Source organism: Scomber japonicus, chromosome 17, assembly GCF_027409825.1.
Source record: "Scomber japonicus isolate fScoJap1 chromosome 17, fScoJap1.pri, whole genome shotgun sequence".
Classification (NCBI taxonomy): domain Eukaryota; kingdom Metazoa; phylum Chordata; class Actinopteri; order Scombriformes; family Scombridae; genus Scomber; species Scomber japonicus.
This window is the reverse complement of record NC_070594.1, coordinates 6,885,056-6,901,581: the sequence shown is the minus strand read 5'-3', so window position 1 is coordinate 6,901,581 and position 16,526 is coordinate 6,885,056. Positions and strand designations below refer to the sequence as shown.

The 16,526-nt window shown below is 38.6% G+C and overlaps 1 protein-coding gene across 1 annotated transcript in view; it reads left to right on the top strand.

The window, feature by feature from the left end:
- Positions 1-1,207: 1,207 nt before the first annotated feature.
- The window catches only part of cfap61 (cilia and flagella associated protein 61), a 42,478-nt gene continuing 27,159 nt past the window's right edge, over positions 1,208-16,526 (top strand). Inside the window, exons 1-14 of the mRNA XM_053337462.1 lie at positions 1,208-1,350; positions 1,932-2,082; positions 2,285-2,361; positions 2,884-2,951; positions 3,036-3,156; positions 3,695-3,827; positions 5,131-5,337; positions 5,810-5,907; positions 7,372-7,411; positions 8,539-8,675; positions 9,298-9,424; positions 10,641-10,718; positions 11,663-11,869; positions 12,734-12,862. Coding sequence (XP_053193437.1) covers positions 1,208-1,350; positions 1,932-2,082; positions 2,285-2,361; positions 2,884-2,951; positions 3,036-3,156; positions 3,695-3,827; positions 5,131-5,337; positions 5,810-5,907; positions 7,372-7,411; positions 8,539-8,675; positions 9,298-9,424; positions 10,641-10,718; positions 11,663-11,869; positions 12,734-12,862 — 1,716 coding nt within the window. The remainder of the gene's footprint in view (positions 1,351-1,931; positions 2,083-2,284; positions 2,362-2,883; positions 2,952-3,035; positions 3,157-3,694; positions 3,828-5,130; positions 5,338-5,809; positions 5,908-7,371; positions 7,412-8,538; positions 8,676-9,297; positions 9,425-10,640; positions 10,719-11,662; positions 11,870-12,733; positions 12,863-16,526) is intronic.

The following is a 16,526-nucleotide window of genomic DNA, read 5'->3' as shown; positions in this document are numbered from 1 at the left end:
ACAAACTAACTAATAAGTAACATTCATTCACATATTTAGCAGCCAGAAACTAATGTATAAATTACGTTAAGTATAAATGTATTTAGAGGCTTTAATCCACAACATCAAACCGTAATTCTAACGTTGTCATTTATAAGAAAAAAACAGAAAAAGGTAAGTTTTATGGTAAGGTTTTTGTTTATTTATTTGTATTAACATCGTCGTCGTCGTCGTCGTCGTTGTTGTTGTTGTTGTTGTTGTTGTGTTATTATTGTGGGGGACATTAAGACTGCAAGTGACGATTCTTTTAATTAGCCTAATGATTAAACTGCTGATCAATTAATTGATTAGTTGTTTGGTCTATAAAATGTCAGAAAATTGTCAATAACTGTTTCTCAAAGAGTGAAGATTTAAAGCACTTTATTGTCAGTGTATAGACAAGGCAGCTTTATTTATATAGGGCGTTTCATACACAGGGGCAATGCAGTGTGCTTTACATAGAAACAAAATATTAAACAGTAAAAGTTGGACAAATAAGAACATATAATTAAAAACAAGAAAACCCAATTTTAATGAAAAAGAAAACAAAGTACAGAAACATAGAAAGAGAGAAAGAAGACTAAAATATGAGAGTGCAGCATAAGATAATGATTTGCTATGAAATTATTAAAAGAACCAACAGTGCAAATGAAAGATAAAAAATTAAAGTGCTTTTAAAAAAAAGAAATATTCACATTGTATAGCACACCAAAATTACCCTAGAAGTAATAAATAAATAGATACAGTATGAATAAAGAAAAAAGCTGAAAAAACTCATAAAATGACAGTGATACCAGGCTCACTAGCACAGATTGTTACTGCACAAGTGCCCAGCAGCTTTATTATTTCTCATTTGGTAAAGAGTGTATTGCACATTACTGAGATAGCTTATTGTCAGAGTTTAGAAGATTTATGGCAGTTTTTAGTCTGTTTGTGCGTGCATAGATTGATCTGAAGCGCCTACCTGATGGGAGGAGTTCAAACAGGTTATGTCCAGGATGAGTGGTATCTTTGAGGACGTTTTTGGCCCTTCTCACACAGCGAGTGTTATGGTGTCGTTACTGTCATAGAGGACTAAATAAACCAGAATACACTCACTTGCCAATTTGATATTCGACAACTAATCCATAAATCTGCTTGTTGCTGCTCTAGTTGAAATAAAACTTTTCTCTTCTTTAATCCAGTAAAGATGAGGACAATAACTTCAACCAGCGGCCAAATGGAAACTGTGGTCATCAGAAGAAGTGAATCAGCCGATGCTCAGGGGATCGCCAGCCTCATCAGCCCCTCAGCTCTGGAGATTTTTGGAAAGGTCAACGTAATTCATCTTCTGTAAGAATTTTTTTTTTTGATGTCTTAAGTGTGGAAAACAGACAGGCTTTCTCTAAAGAACGTACTAAACTAACTGTTACCCGTCAAACTGATGTTTATTTAAGCTGTCCAGTCATCTGTAAGCAATTTTTGTTAATCATCTTGTCAATAGATAGTCAAAATAATGACAAACTTCTATGATCACATACTTAACTAAAAAAATATAAATTTGAAAGTGATGAAAACTGTATTTACTCTCCAAAAAAAGGTAGCATAGGGATCTAGTATGCTCTTATCTATGAGGCTAAAGTGCAGATGCAGTTTTGATAATGTTTATTGAATGAAAAAACAACAATTATTAAACAATACCTGATGTGATACGATGTGACGATGGTCAACAGAAATGATCTGAGTCCTAAAACTCGGTCTAAAACTCCCGTCACCACCCAAGTAAACAGATAAAATAAGAGGAAACTGTATAATTATAAGAATATAATTGTCATATTCTTGCACAATAGGTTTGTATAAAGTCACTGAGAACTTGTAATAAATGTGATTCTCTGCTTCTCTGCTTCTCTCCTCTGCTCTCCTGGACCTTCAAGGGAGAAAGCGAACCTGGCAGTGACCCTGACCAATGAAAAGGACGACATCCTAGCCCACGCGTCCTTCTTCGATCACCCTGTGGGAGACTTGGTGGATCAGGCTCAGTGGGAACCTTTCCTGAAGAAACACTTCAGAGCTGAAAAATGCACAGTGTGTATTGATTTCATTCGATGCCTATAGTTGATCTGTTCTGTTGATGGGTGGATGGTGCAGGGGGGAGGAGAGAGGGGGGCAGTTTCTTTCAGTCGGTTAATTAAAAACATAAACAGACTCCTCAGATCACTGACTTGTTTTATAGCTGTCATTTGTAATTATTCATAATGTTCATGACAACATTTCTTCTCCTCTGCAGCCTCTCAACACACTCTTCATCCACCTGTTTGTTGCAGAGCCGAGCTTCGCTACTGAATGTTTAAAGGAAATAATGAGGTATGAAAAGTCTTTTTGAAGTTGATTATGTTGACTTGCTTTAATTTTTGGATTTCTATTATTTTATTTTTGTTTTATTTAAATCTACAGAATGATATATAACCTTGCATGTCAATACATTTAATAGCCATATGGATTGGAGTTATATGTAACTCTAAGTGATGAACATGACACTGTCAGAGTTCAGATCACCCTGGACTAATGAAAATGGTATTTACTGTAAGGCTTAGAGCAACAATTAGTGATTTTTTAAAACCAGAAATGTCAACTTCTCCAATGTAATGATTTAATGCCTTTCTTTGTCATTTGTAGTATATTTGGATTTTTAACAGCCACAACAAGGCATGAAGATGACTAATTAGGGGAAAAGGGCAGATACAACAGATAATGAAAATAATCATTAGTTGCAGCACTAGTAAATTGCTTTTTTAGATGCAACTACAGCACATAGGTTGATAAAGGTTAATTCAATGTGTATTAAAGTATAATTCCCTTGTTGTTACTGTGTAAATCTTTTTACAGGGCTGTCTTTAATGCCATTGCTGAACTCGAATACATCTGTCTCGTCAGCCCAAATACTGGTGGATCAGGTGAAGAACTGCTTTCTATTCATTTATTTAATTAATCATTAATTCAGAAATTTAGAGATTCGATCTTGTGACTTCTATGTCCAGAGCTGGGGTTAGATGAGGTGTTTGAGCCACTGGAGCAGCTGACTGAGCCCGGGCCTCAGTGTTTAGCTTTAATCTGCCACAGAGAAGATCACTATCCAAGACTTCATGTCCGCCCTGCCACGTGAGTCCAGATGTTTCCTCTCAGCTAACATGGTATCTATCTAGAAAACAATTAAATGCATGCTATATATATATATCTGTGTGTATGCTCATGTAGTGCAGTGGAAAGTAAAGGGGTGGAGATCAATGGGCACACTCAAAAATCAAACTTATACTTCATCAGTGTGATATAGTGTGCCTGCATTTAAATAGGAGCACAGAGTTTACAGTGAATTTGTGATTAGAATTCAATGAATGTGGATCTTTATGACCATTGTGCTGCAGGTGGGTGATGTTAAGGCTTTTTTTGGCCACTTGGGGGCAGTAGAACTCCTGGAAGCACTGACAATGAAACATACAGAAACTTTGCCATAAAACCAACATTATGACTTTAAAAGAGAGTAAAAAGCTTTATATAACTGTAGATATATTGATGATAATTACTGGGTTAAACACTATCAATGTGCTACAGAGACTAATTGAACTCATTGTAAGATAAAATATACTGATTGGTTGATCTTTACGATGCAGGCTCATTCCTCCTCTTTTGTGTCTCACAGGGTTGAAGATTATGATGACATCATGCGGGTATTTGCAGAGCGGACAAAACTCCTGACAGTAATCGATCGGCCGTTCCTCCTGGCAGAGCTCATCGAGGCTCAGAATGATGAAAACTGCACCGCTGTTTGTGAGGTTTGATCCAACTTTAAGCACTTTCCTTTTCTAAAAAACACATAGAATTACATCCAATTTACGATTTTGCGTCATTCAGTCCATTTTTTTGGGGCGTATGTGGATTAAATAATTTGTCCCCAGCCACTGTTAGGCACTTTAAAAATGTAATAGCAGCTCGTCGATGATGCTTTGACTGATTGTCAGAAACCCTGCTGGGGTTAATTCCCCCAGGACGTGGGAGACGACAGATCCCCTCTCCCCTCCCCGCCAGTCGGGCTGACATGTGTTTGAGGCAGCATATGGCAGATACAAGCTGATACTTGGCCAAGACATGCTCTCACTGAACATATTGTGTCCAGACATCTGAAGCATTTTGGGCTTTTTGTCTGAATATGTTCAGTACTTGGAGAACAAACAATCCAACATTGCCCCAGAGGGTTGTGCTGCTCGGTCCGCTCAACTATTTATGAAGCTCTTTGATTTAACTGGTTTATTTTCTTAAAGGTGATTCAAGGCCAAACGCAAACCAGCAGGAGAATTAGTAGTTGTTGTTTGTTTTTTTAAGATTAATAAAGAATAATTAATTAGCACTTTTTCAAACAGCATTTATAGATGACAAATGACTCTCAGCTCAATGCTCTTTACTTTCTGTGCAGGAAGAAACAGCAACCAGCTAGTGTTTAATACTGAAAATGGAACAAATTAGACATAGATAGACACGTATCATTGGGGAAATACGAGTATGAAGGCTGGATTAGTACCCCCAGGGGCCCCTGGGCACTGAAGCTAATCCCCCTCCTCTCCATAATTAATTTATGTTCCAATCTCCTTCCTTCTTAATCTTTAAGTGACTTATTATTGTGGCCACTTCTTTCTCTTTCTTTATGTTTTTTTCTTTCTTTTGGCACTCCTGCATGACTCTTGGTTGGCGCCGGCGTTGTCCATTTCCCGCTAGTTGATCATATTTTCCTCCACACTCATTGATATCGTTGCCCGCTAACCAATCATTACTTGCTCAGCCGCCAAATTGACAAATAAAACAGTCACTCATGAGACTTAATTTTCTTGGAAACAACTTTTATTTTATTGAAATTGGATAACGATGCTGTTGGGTGGAAACTTCTTAACTTCATATGTTGTTTTGGACATTTGGACATACTCGGTTTCCAACGGTGACAGTAATTATCAGCGTCAAGAGAACAGGGTCAAGTCCTGTGTCACATTTCTGTGGAGCCCCACCAACATTGAGGGCCTCTTATGTTGCCCATATGGTAGATCCAGCTATGACTGTAGCATTGACAGTTGTGTATTATCTTTATAGAGTGACGGAGTCGCTGTCGGCTTCGTCAACGTCACCACTCGTGTTGATGTGAAACGGCTGCGTGAAAACTTCGAGCTGGGTCCGTTTGACGGTTTGTATAAACGTCAGGAAACGAGACGCGATAAACCCGCTGCTGGTTCTGACACAAAGGAGGAAGATGAAGATGAAGAAGCACTGAAACAAACCCAAACTCCAGATACACAGCAGGTAGCTCACACCAACCTGATACTGTACTTTAGTCAGATAGAAGAAGATAATGATGACATTTACAGTCACAATGGGGAGGAATGTCAGTGCTAACATTTCTTAATAAATACAAAAAAGGAAGCTGCATATGTAAAGTATTTGATGGCATTTTTTAAAATTATAAGAAGAGAGAATTTTGTCCTTGCCGAGAAAGTGTTTTTAAATTGTTGCTTCACATTTTAGAAGAAAATGAGAATAGACTGAAAAACCTCATTGCAGGAAGTATTTGGACTCACTGTTGCACTTGGCCCTACTACTTACTCCAGAAATGTAATTTGACGATTTAATGACAGGCTGTAATTGAAAATGACGTTTACGAGGTGCAGAGTGTTGATGCTGCTACAATACTTCAGCAGATAGAAACCATTAATCTTCAGTATTCATCGTCTCCTCCTCCGTGGTCTGTTTGTAGTTACTGTCACTGTCATCTCAGCAGGAGGAGACACGCTCGACCACAGCAGGAAGCTTTGTGAGGAAACTCAACGCTTTCTGCATCCAGTTCTTCGTTATTGACAAGAATTATGAAATGAGGTAAGATCAGGGTGAGAGTGTTAGCGAACAAGTTTTTAGCGTGTTTGATTTTTTGCGCTAAAGTGACAGGATTGTTTTCCAAAAGCGATGAAACTCTGCCATACACCGTCCTGCTGCCAGCAATACTCACCAGAGCATCAAATGTGTATTTATCCGCTGCTGGAAATAGTCCCTGACAGTAAACCTTACAAAAATGAGACTACGTATCTATGAGCTGTTTTTAAAAGGTTTATTTCTACAATAGTAACTGAATGGGACTTTAAGCTGAGAGCCACAGACAGAGTAGGGAAGTTAAAAAGTATTCATAGCAGAGTTTCCCACAGAATTTAGACAGACTATGTTTACCCTGGAGGAACATTTAATACATTTCGAACTCAAATGCATCATTCTGGTTAAAAATTTAGAGGTTGTATCTATCAAAAACTAAAGAAGGTAACGTCAGTCCTCGATCTCATTTGAAAATATATCGATGTATTAAAAACTCAATATACCACCCAGCCCAAAAAACATTTTCAAGAGTGGACAGACAACTCATTATGAGACTGTGGTGGCACAAATTAGACTATGGTGGACCACTACAGTCTATATAATTAATGGGAAAATGCTGGATAGATTAACACAGTGTTAGTTTTGATGTTTTCCGGAAATTTGTTAACAATAATAAAAGTGTAGAATTTAACCTTATCCCTTAAATACATAATTGCTCATCCGCCAGTGAAACATTTTCATTAGGTTGGATGTTTTTATGCTGTGATAAACTTCAACAATGTTCAGTATTTATATTTCTTAATCAAAGGATATTTGGGAAATTAAATCTTTCAACTTAAACAAAACCTCTTAGTAAGATTTACAGTATTTTGATATAAATATACAGTAAAAAATACTGCAGTATAATGGACAAAGTAGCTTGTTTGTAGTATTTTAAAAGTTGAAATATAAGACATAAAAGTGAATAAAAAAGGCCACATTTTTCTTACTAAAGTGTAGCTGCAGCTTCATCCAAAAAACACTTTCACAGAGTTATAAAGTCAGACACCAGAAGTCAGTTTTTCTTTTAATTGACTCTGTTTTTAAACGTATTTTTTACCTTAAATTGCTCTAACCAGAGCAGCAGAAGCAGCAGAAGCAGCAGTGGCAGCCGTCCAGACTCACATCAGTCATATGCTGTGTTAAAGCAGGGAGAGTGACTGTTAGTTGGCTCCCGCTGAGCTCCTCTCACCACCGCCTTACCTCCCAGCCGTCACTGAATATGGAGCGGAGTTGCTTCCTGCAGAGAGTGAGCATGTTATTAATGAGAGCCGCGCTTAAAGTGACAGCAAGTCGAGGGCGAGAAGTTGAGCTGGAAACAGCGGGCAGATTGGTGGGCCAGTTGTTCCGCCACAGTGATCACCGGCTTGGCTCCCATTCTGACGTTGGCACATACACATATTTTCACTTTATTTCTTTTTTCTGTTTCTCTTCCAGATCACTGGACTTTCTTCCATATGTATTCGAACTTTTCCCAGTGAGTATCATCTGTGCATGTTCACATTTTTGACTGATTCTCTGTCAGAAAATATGGTTTTGTTTATAAGTTGTAGAAACATGAGCCAGAACTGGTCCAATCCAAGTGTCCGATCCAGGTCCCACTGGATAACTTTGCAAAATATGAAAATTGCAGAAAAGTAATTCCAATTTTTCTGCTGCTTCAGAGATTTTTCCACCCTGACCAGAATACAAAAAAACACTGAATACATAAAGTGGTCATATTTAATAGGGCCTGGCCGATACTGGATTTTTGGGTCTGCCGATACAGAAAATAGGGAGTAAAAAAATTACAATATTGATATATGGCTGATAATCTTATATAGACAGAATATAAACACACACATTTTTTGCCATGGCTCCTTATATTATGTAATGGAGGCTGTGATATTGCACCATTTGAGAATCATTGCACTGAAACAGTAACTTCATAAGGAATTTAATATGTATATTTAACTTGAATTAAGAAAAAGGATCAAATATATATAAAATGCTGCCTATATACTATATCTTTTTTTTAAATTGGCACATATCAGACAGCATAAACACCAAAGCTGATATATCTGTGATAGGCTAATATCAGCCAATATTAACGGTCGGCTGATATATATATAGTATATATATGTATATATTGGTCAGGCTCTAATATTTAAGCCATTCAGATATTGAACATTGTATAAAATGTTGTCACTCAGCTTCTGTGCAAAATAATGTGAAAAAGACTGAGACATGGTGTTGAAACTGCATTCAGGCTGTTCATCCGTTTTGTAAATAGATGGTTTATTATAGTAAAGTTAATATATATTTTTTTTAATTATTTGGCCAACTTGAGATCAAAGTGGGCTTTATGTGGCCCTTGAGCTAAAACGAGTTTGTGTATCTATAGGCAAGAGATACAATAAATACTGATGATGTGTGTCAGTATGTAACTATAAAAGCTGGATTCCTTTACAATGATATTAGGTGTCGATATCATAGTGTTGGAATACTTGAAGAATTGAAGAAAAGTGTTTAAGATCCCTTCAGTAAATAAACCTTTCTTCTGATATATTGAACGTATATCAGATCAGCTCAGTGTTGTTTATGTGTCCTCCTCGTGTCTCTCAGGACCGGGACTTCTGCGTCATCACAGTTCCCACATTGTCCCCCGAGTTCCCGTTGCTGCAGAACTTCCTCAGGGTGCCGCAGCGTCCCGGCAGCTCCCTGACCCGTGAGCTCTACGTCTTCCACCGGACCGGGCTCAGGTGGGTCACCTCTCTTAAGAAACCAGGTTAACCTCACCTGCTTCTTAAAGGCAGTATCAGGTTGTTAGTCTCTGATCAGTGTTGCTTCCCATGATAGCACATTCACAACTTGGATATTGTTAGTGCACGTTTAAGCCTCCACCTGGACATGAAAAAAGTTCTTCAGTCTGTTGGATAGGTCTTTAAATATAAACTCAGCAGCTCAGTCAGGTGTTGTTCTTCATGTTTGCTTTGATTATGGAAGCACTCTCTGGAAAGCTTCTTCATTTATACTCTATTTTTAGGAGAAGCAAGTAAAGATACATTACTTATTCTTGAGAAATAAATGCTAAATACATTGGATTCTCATTTCAAATCTAATAATGAGGGATAAATTAACAACAAATCTACATTTACACACTATTAGTTCAAGTACAGTATGATCACAGATATTTTGCAGTACTAGCACAGACCACTAGGGGTGCACAGACCCCAGCTGAGAAACCCTGAGAAGCAACTCTTTCAAATCTGACCCTATATATCACTGTGGGGGGTAAAATAAAAGTCTGCTCAGTGTATTGTGATTGATTTTTCACATACCGGTGTTCCTCTCCGTTTGTGATACATATTGTGGTTTTTGCAGGAGTGTGAAGGTGAGGCCGGCTGTGGAATCAGACCTGCCTGCTGTCTGTGACCTGGTGAAGAGTCTGAGATTGAACAAGTCCCTGCTGCAGGACCTGGACCTCTTCTATGAGACCCGCAGAGACCTGGTCAGTCAACACACATCAGCCACTCTAAGCACTGTTTTCTTCAGACTGTACACACACTCAAGCAAAAACATTAGGTCCCTTAATAATGTAAACATGTGTTATAAATAATGAAACACTCTCTCTGTCTTTATGACGTTATTCCTGATCAATGACGTCATTCAAAATCCCTGTTTCCTGTCCAGATGAGTGAAGCTCTGAGTTTAAAACGTTGATACATCTGAGTCACTTCTGATTATAGCTGTGATTGTCTCTGAGGCAACAGGCTGCCCTGTGCTGATTCTTAAAGGGAAACTTAGTGATTTTTCCATCTGAACCCTATTTTCACATCATTTTGTGTCTAATTGACTTAACGGGAACAACGGTTATTGAACGTAAACACTTCAGGCAGCAGCTGTTCAACTGGCTGCAATGTAATCCTCTGAGGATTGCACCCTGTCAATGTATGTCTACTAAAAGTCCACTAAAAGGCTCAGGTTGTTTCCCCACCTCCTGCAGCCTGAGAGGAATACTGACACTACTCAGGGCTAAAAAAAAAAAAAAAAAGACTCCTCTGCAGCTTTTTTGGTACAAAAGATAGACATTCAAAGACAGAGCTCTTTTAAATAAATATGCAAGTACAGTATTATGTATATCTATGAGTATATGGTGTCTATTAATGTACTACTTGTGATTTTAAATAGGGTTATTGTGTTAATGGTGATAAATGAGATTTTCTTCTGTTTCATCATTATCACTGCTAGCATATGTAAAACTACAAAAGGTGCATCCAATTAACCAATTAACCAGAGTTCTCCTACTTGACCGACACTGGCCTGTAATATGGTCAGTTTTTAATTAGCATAAACAGTAAATAGAGAAAATATGATGGCTGAAATTTGAACTTGGCCTCCTTTAATTTTTTTAAAATGACATGATGATCGTTTTGGACCATCAAGTGTGACTCAAGCTGGTACGATGATTGTCTTGGAATAACGAGGAATATCGCACGTACGCCAGGGAACAGATTGGTGACAATTCAGTTGAACGGATTTTCCTCTCTGACTGACACCCCAGCTGTCACCGCCGCAGCTCCCAAACTGATAATTACTTCTCAAATGAGACTGCAGCCACTTCATGTGTGTGTTCATGGCACTGGACTCGGCTCGTATAAGACATTCAAATCAGTACACAGGTGCTAAATGTCCATGTTGTTCCTTGTTTGTCTGGTTTTCTTCAGGATGGGGTACCGCTGCAGGCCTTTGTGGCCCAGGTGGACGGTCAGGTTGGGGGCATACTGATCATCAGAGACGAGCAGGTAGGTGCAGTATTAGACGTCTGCAGGTGTTGGGTTGGTGGTCTGAAGTGCCGCTGACCTCCATTAAAAGACAACAACACTTCATCACTGCAGGAAATAAAGAGATTATAATGAAATATATTTATCAGGCAGATGTTCAGTTTTAAGTCTTTATACTCAAAATTCTTCCAACATTTCTTCTTTGGGAGCTTCAAAGTTCAAATCTACACTTTTCTCTCATTGTTCAACAGTCACATTTATATTATATTCACTTTCATAATTTATATTCATACAGAACACTACTACTACTACTACTACTACTACTTATAATAATAATAATTATTTATAATGATATGAATAATGATACTAATATTAATTTGCTCAGACCATACAGATCATTTGAAGATTTCACCCTTAGGCTCTGAGATATTATACATTTATCAGCTCATTTAAAATTGACAGATTAACTAAAAATGAAAATTGAAAAAAGAAATGATGTGGTGTTGATAATTTACAGTTTACAGTCTACTAATCTACTTAATCCAGTACTTTAAGTGAGGTTATATCACAATTAAACTAAGCAAAGGACTTTTTTTTATGACTGTGGAACTTAATCTAATCCAAAAATCTTCATGTCATATATTGTTTTATTCAGTCTGATAAATTTAATATTACAGCTCAACATGAGTTTCAATATTGGCTCTATTAATAGATTACATTGTCATTTCATTCAAGAAAGAATTCTGAAAAAATTTCTTATTTGAATCATTTTCATCCTTCAGTCATTATCAGCAGCTTTCATTTATTACTTATTTAAATGAAACACTGACAGGAGAGAACTGTATTTAACAAAATAAGTTTACAATTAGAAAGTATAAAACCCAAATATTTGTCCTTGAAATGTTCTGACACAGAGTTTATCGGCAGAGAAGTGACAGCATCTCCTGAATCTTTTTCCTCCTCAGGACATCGAGTACATCCGTGCCCACTACAACATCGAGAACTTCATCTATTTCAGCCACCATCGCTACGAGGAGCACGCTCAGATACGCCACTTCGTCCTCAAACCCTCCTTCCAGCACTTCACCAAACACTTGTTTAAGGAGGTCCTCCGGCTGGCTCACAAATCCTGCCTGTACCACAGAATCTACCCCCCGGACCAGAGCCAGGAGGTGGGTGGGTGCACAGGGACCTTCGGGGCCCTCGTTGGCCTCCTCATCATCGGGCCGCTTCCAGCCTGAGTGCATGTCTGCTCAGATTCACATTGTCATTAGTGTAATGAGCCTCAAGATTAGACACTGCATAAGAAATCATTCAAGACGAGATGTTTTCACTTTTAAAGCTGACGTCTACTTATAAATGAAGGGCTGGGTGATATGACCAAAATCTCATGTCTTTATATATACCAGGAAGATACCTACCCTCATATATAACACATTTTAATCCATTGAATAAATAGTTTGTCCGTCATGTAATTCTTCAAAATACTGCACACAATTAATACTTCAGATTAGTCAAGTTTTATTTTACTTTACCTGACAAATCCTCTTTCATTAACATTGGATCATCACTTATGTAGTTAAGGTGATGAGCATTTTTTGCAGATTTGTGCCCTGAGCAGACTGACTGCGGTCCCTGCGGTCGGGGGCAGCAGGTGCTGACAGTGCTGCCAGCTCCACCTCTCCACACCATAATAAGACATTTCCTCAACGTGTAGAGGCCTCCACTTCCTCTGCTAATTATCTACCACAAACAAGCGCCAGATTGGGAGATGATGATGATGTGCAAATAGAATAATGGCAGAAGATAGCCAAAGAATTAACTCTGAAGCACTGGCTGATGTTTTCCATTCATAATCAGCTCGTGTCGGTAGTGTTAACCTTGCATCATCTAACTTCTTCACATGAGTTTATTATCACTTCTTAGTCTTCCAGTTGCCTCCTGAGCCCCCTCAAACTGAAAATGTTTAACCTCCGATGGGATTTTCTCTCTCTCTCTGAGCTCGCTGACACTGTGGCCTCTTCTTCTGCACTCAGAATTCCTGCATTCATCATCTGGATCTTGTCCTCAACTGCGCGGTCCCTGTCCGCCCGCGACGCCAGATCATCTTCCCGCTGGAGGAGCTTGGCAACAGCGCCCCTTCCAGGCGGATCACCGAGGACCAGGTGGGCAGAGCAGCAGCTGGTTGACAGGGAGCAGCCTGCCAGGGAATGTAGATGAGCTGCTGAGAGAGAGAGAGAGAGAGAGAGAGAGAGAGAGAGAGAGAGAGAGAGAGAGAGAGAGAGAGAGAGAGAGAGAGAGAGAGAGAGAGAGAGAGAAAGAGAGACAGAGAGAGAAAGAGAGACAGAGAGAGAAAGAGGGAGAAAGAGAGAGAGAAGCAGTGTGTTAGTTTCACCACTAGACGGTGCTGTTTCAAAAGGGAAAAGCTTCTAGTGTGACACTCAAAGGTATGGAGAGCAAACTCCAGCACAAACAGTATGATGGAATGGACATGTTGAGATTTTACTACGCACATTTTGTCATAATAACAACAATAATAATAATAATAAACTTTATTTATAGAGCACCTTTCATACAAGGGATGTACAGTAGCTCCAACAACTTTACAGAAAAAAATAAAAATACAATCTAATAAAACAACAGCAAATATTTCATGACAATAAGTTAAAACAATATTAATTCAAAGCCAGATTGAATAAATAAGTCCGGCCCACATCTCGTATAGCTTTAAGTAGAGTATTCCACGATTTTGGAGCATAGTGACAGAAAGCTGCACTACTTAAACATAAACATACAAACAAGCATTTCCAAATGTATTTATTTTTTGAGTCCTCTGAGAAGCTTTTCTAAAACTTAACATTATACTTATACGTCATAAACAACCTACAAATCCAAATATTCATAAAACACCAGCAACAAAAGACACTTATTCAATCCAACGTGTGTCAGAAACAAAAAAATATAACATTAAATAAAACTATAAAAAGTAAAAGTAGCAGAGAGCTTCTGTTTGAGACATTAAAAAAATAATGAAAACTTAAGAAGCTGGTAAAAGAGTGAAAGAAAAAGAGACCATATAAATCCCACTGCTCTGAACTTATTCCTCCCTTATTCCAAGACTTTTCCTTTTGGTTACAAGTAGTGTGTATTAACGACGATAATGCTCTGGACTGTTTCTGCTTCTATTGTTTTACCATGAGTCATGAGTCATGTGTCGTGTGTTGGTCTCTGGACTTAAACCCCGGCCTGGTTGATCTTAATGAGGCCATGATTTATTCTAATGTCATGCTCTTCAAATATTTGCTGCACGTCCAACAGCGGCTCTTTAGACCCGAGGCGTCACCGTGTAAACTCACATGTTCATTTCACTCCATCAAACCCAGTCTAAACCCCTACACCCCCCCCCCACCCCCACCTCTACCACCTCCACCCCTCTCTCTCCTCGCCACAGCTACACAACAGTCATGATTTCCAGGCTACGGTGCAGATAAGAGCTTTCGCCTCTGAGCTTTGTCTCCTCGCCTCCCAATGTCGGCCTTCCGGATGATGAATCAAATTTAAAGCACCTGTCCCCTGCCCCCCCCCCCCACAACCCCCCCTCCCTCCTCTGTCAATACAGGATCATATTACACAGAGCGGCGGCCATTGTGTTCAGGAAAGGTGAGGCATCTCCAGCGTGATAAGAGCCGCTGCACCTGCTCCGCTGCACATGCAGATGAGACAGCAGCTTTGTCCATCTCATTACCTCATCTGGTTAATTCCTGTAGTATTCAGAGGGATGCATGCAGGCATTTAACTGGCCCACATGCAATAAAGCATACAGGTGTTTTTACAAATAAACTAGAGTAAGGCACAATTTTAATAAATTACCGAAGCGTATTGCATTAATTTTTTGGTCTGTTTTTCGAGGTAATTATTTCTGTTTTTCTGAGTATTTTTTTTTTTCTGTTTTCCGGAGTAATTTATTTTTATGCTTGCTTTTTCGGGGTAATTTTTTTCTGATTTTCCTGAGTAATTTTTTTCTTTTCTATTTTTCGGGCTAATTTTTATTTTTTTTCTGAGTTTAGAGGGCATTCAAAACATTGGACACATTCACTCTTTATTGAGAGCTCGATGTAATGGAAGCAAACATGACAAACTGCTTGTTTAGTTTAATCAAGTTTTACTTTGATCTGGGTTTAAGACACTGGGAGGTTGTCCTGAAGACTTTGTTCTCGCAAGATTTCGAAGTATTTCGATAATTCAGAGAAAAAAAATTACCACAAAAAACAGAAAAAAAATTACCCTGAAAAACAGAAATAACTTGAAAACTTGACTCGAAAAACTTACTCAGAAAAACCAGGCGGGGAGTTCCGGCCAACGCGGAAGTAACTTAGAGCTGCATTCTATCAAAAGGCCACCAGGGGGCGACCGTCTCTATACAAGTCAATGGAGAATTCACCAACTTCTCACTTGATTTCTAACCTCAGTAAACATTTTCAAAATGTGTTTATGGTCTCAATCGCTAGTTTAAAGCCTTCTTCAATGCAGTATGATGTTCATTTGGGACATTTTGGCCTCCCTGATTTTATATTTGACGATAAAGCAGGGTATGCATTAGGGTGTGGCTACGTCCTGATTGACATGTTGATTGCCCAATGTCCTCCAGATCCAGCCCTCGCAACCATAGCAACCTCCCCGCTCTGCCCATGGCCCCGCCTCATGCCCATATAAGTAGAATCCGTGTTTTTATTTTTCCCAGCATGCACCTGAAATTTTCAAGATGGCGCTGCCTAGATTCGAAACTATTGGCTTCCGAGCAGCAGTCCACAAACCAATGGGTGACGTCACGGATGTTACGTCCATTTCTTTTGTACAGTCTATGGTTCTGACTCATCTGCAGCCGTCTGATCAGTAGTCAAGCCTGATGAAGATAAACACATGAGCAAGTTTATCCAAATCCTGCTGAGACACAAATCCTTTAATTCTTGATATATTCCTTAGGTGATAGTAGACTGACTGTAATTGTCTTAATGTGGCTGATGAAATTCAGATTTTTAATATAAATGATGAAGTTCTGACTTTTAATTATTCTTCCTTGGCTCCAAAAACAATTACATCAGTTTTATCTTCTTTGTTTGACTGAAGAACGTTCTGACTCATCCAATCATTGCTTTGTTGAATTTACTTACTCAGTGCCTGTATTGCTCTCCTGGTGATATGGTTATGGTGAATTTTATGTGTCTTAATAATTTTGGTTAGATATTTTGTTGTTTTTCCATAATTTGAGCGAGTAGATGTGGAACAGAAGAAGCCCCAGAATGGAGCCTTGGGGAACTCCGCAGGTCATTTTTGTCTAATTATCTATAGACATAAAGTAGTCGCTGTCTTATTAGCAGGATTCAAACCAGTATAGTCACAATGTTTCAGTCATTTCTGTCACTGTCTGTGTTTAAGTGGATGTAACTGAAGACTTTAACTTTAACCTTTCTCATTGCGGGGATTTTTGATGTTTTTTGGAGAACGAGTAGACGTAATTATAAGAGCTCATGATTATAAAATAAGATGATTTAACCTTTTTTGTGGAAAAACCATCAAACACATTTTCCATTATTCAAAGTAGAGTATTTTAAATGCATCTTATATTATGTCTGGGGGGGATATTTAAATTTTTAATTAGCAAATGTGTACTGAGGTTGTTAGTAAAGACACTATGCGTGTATGAGGACTTTTTGTTTCATCGCTAGAACGAAAAACCAGAAGTATAAGATGATTAATGTGTCTGATGCCCACAGCCATGCATTCATTATATAACAAGCACGGGCTCCTTTTATTTTCCTGCCATTGTCA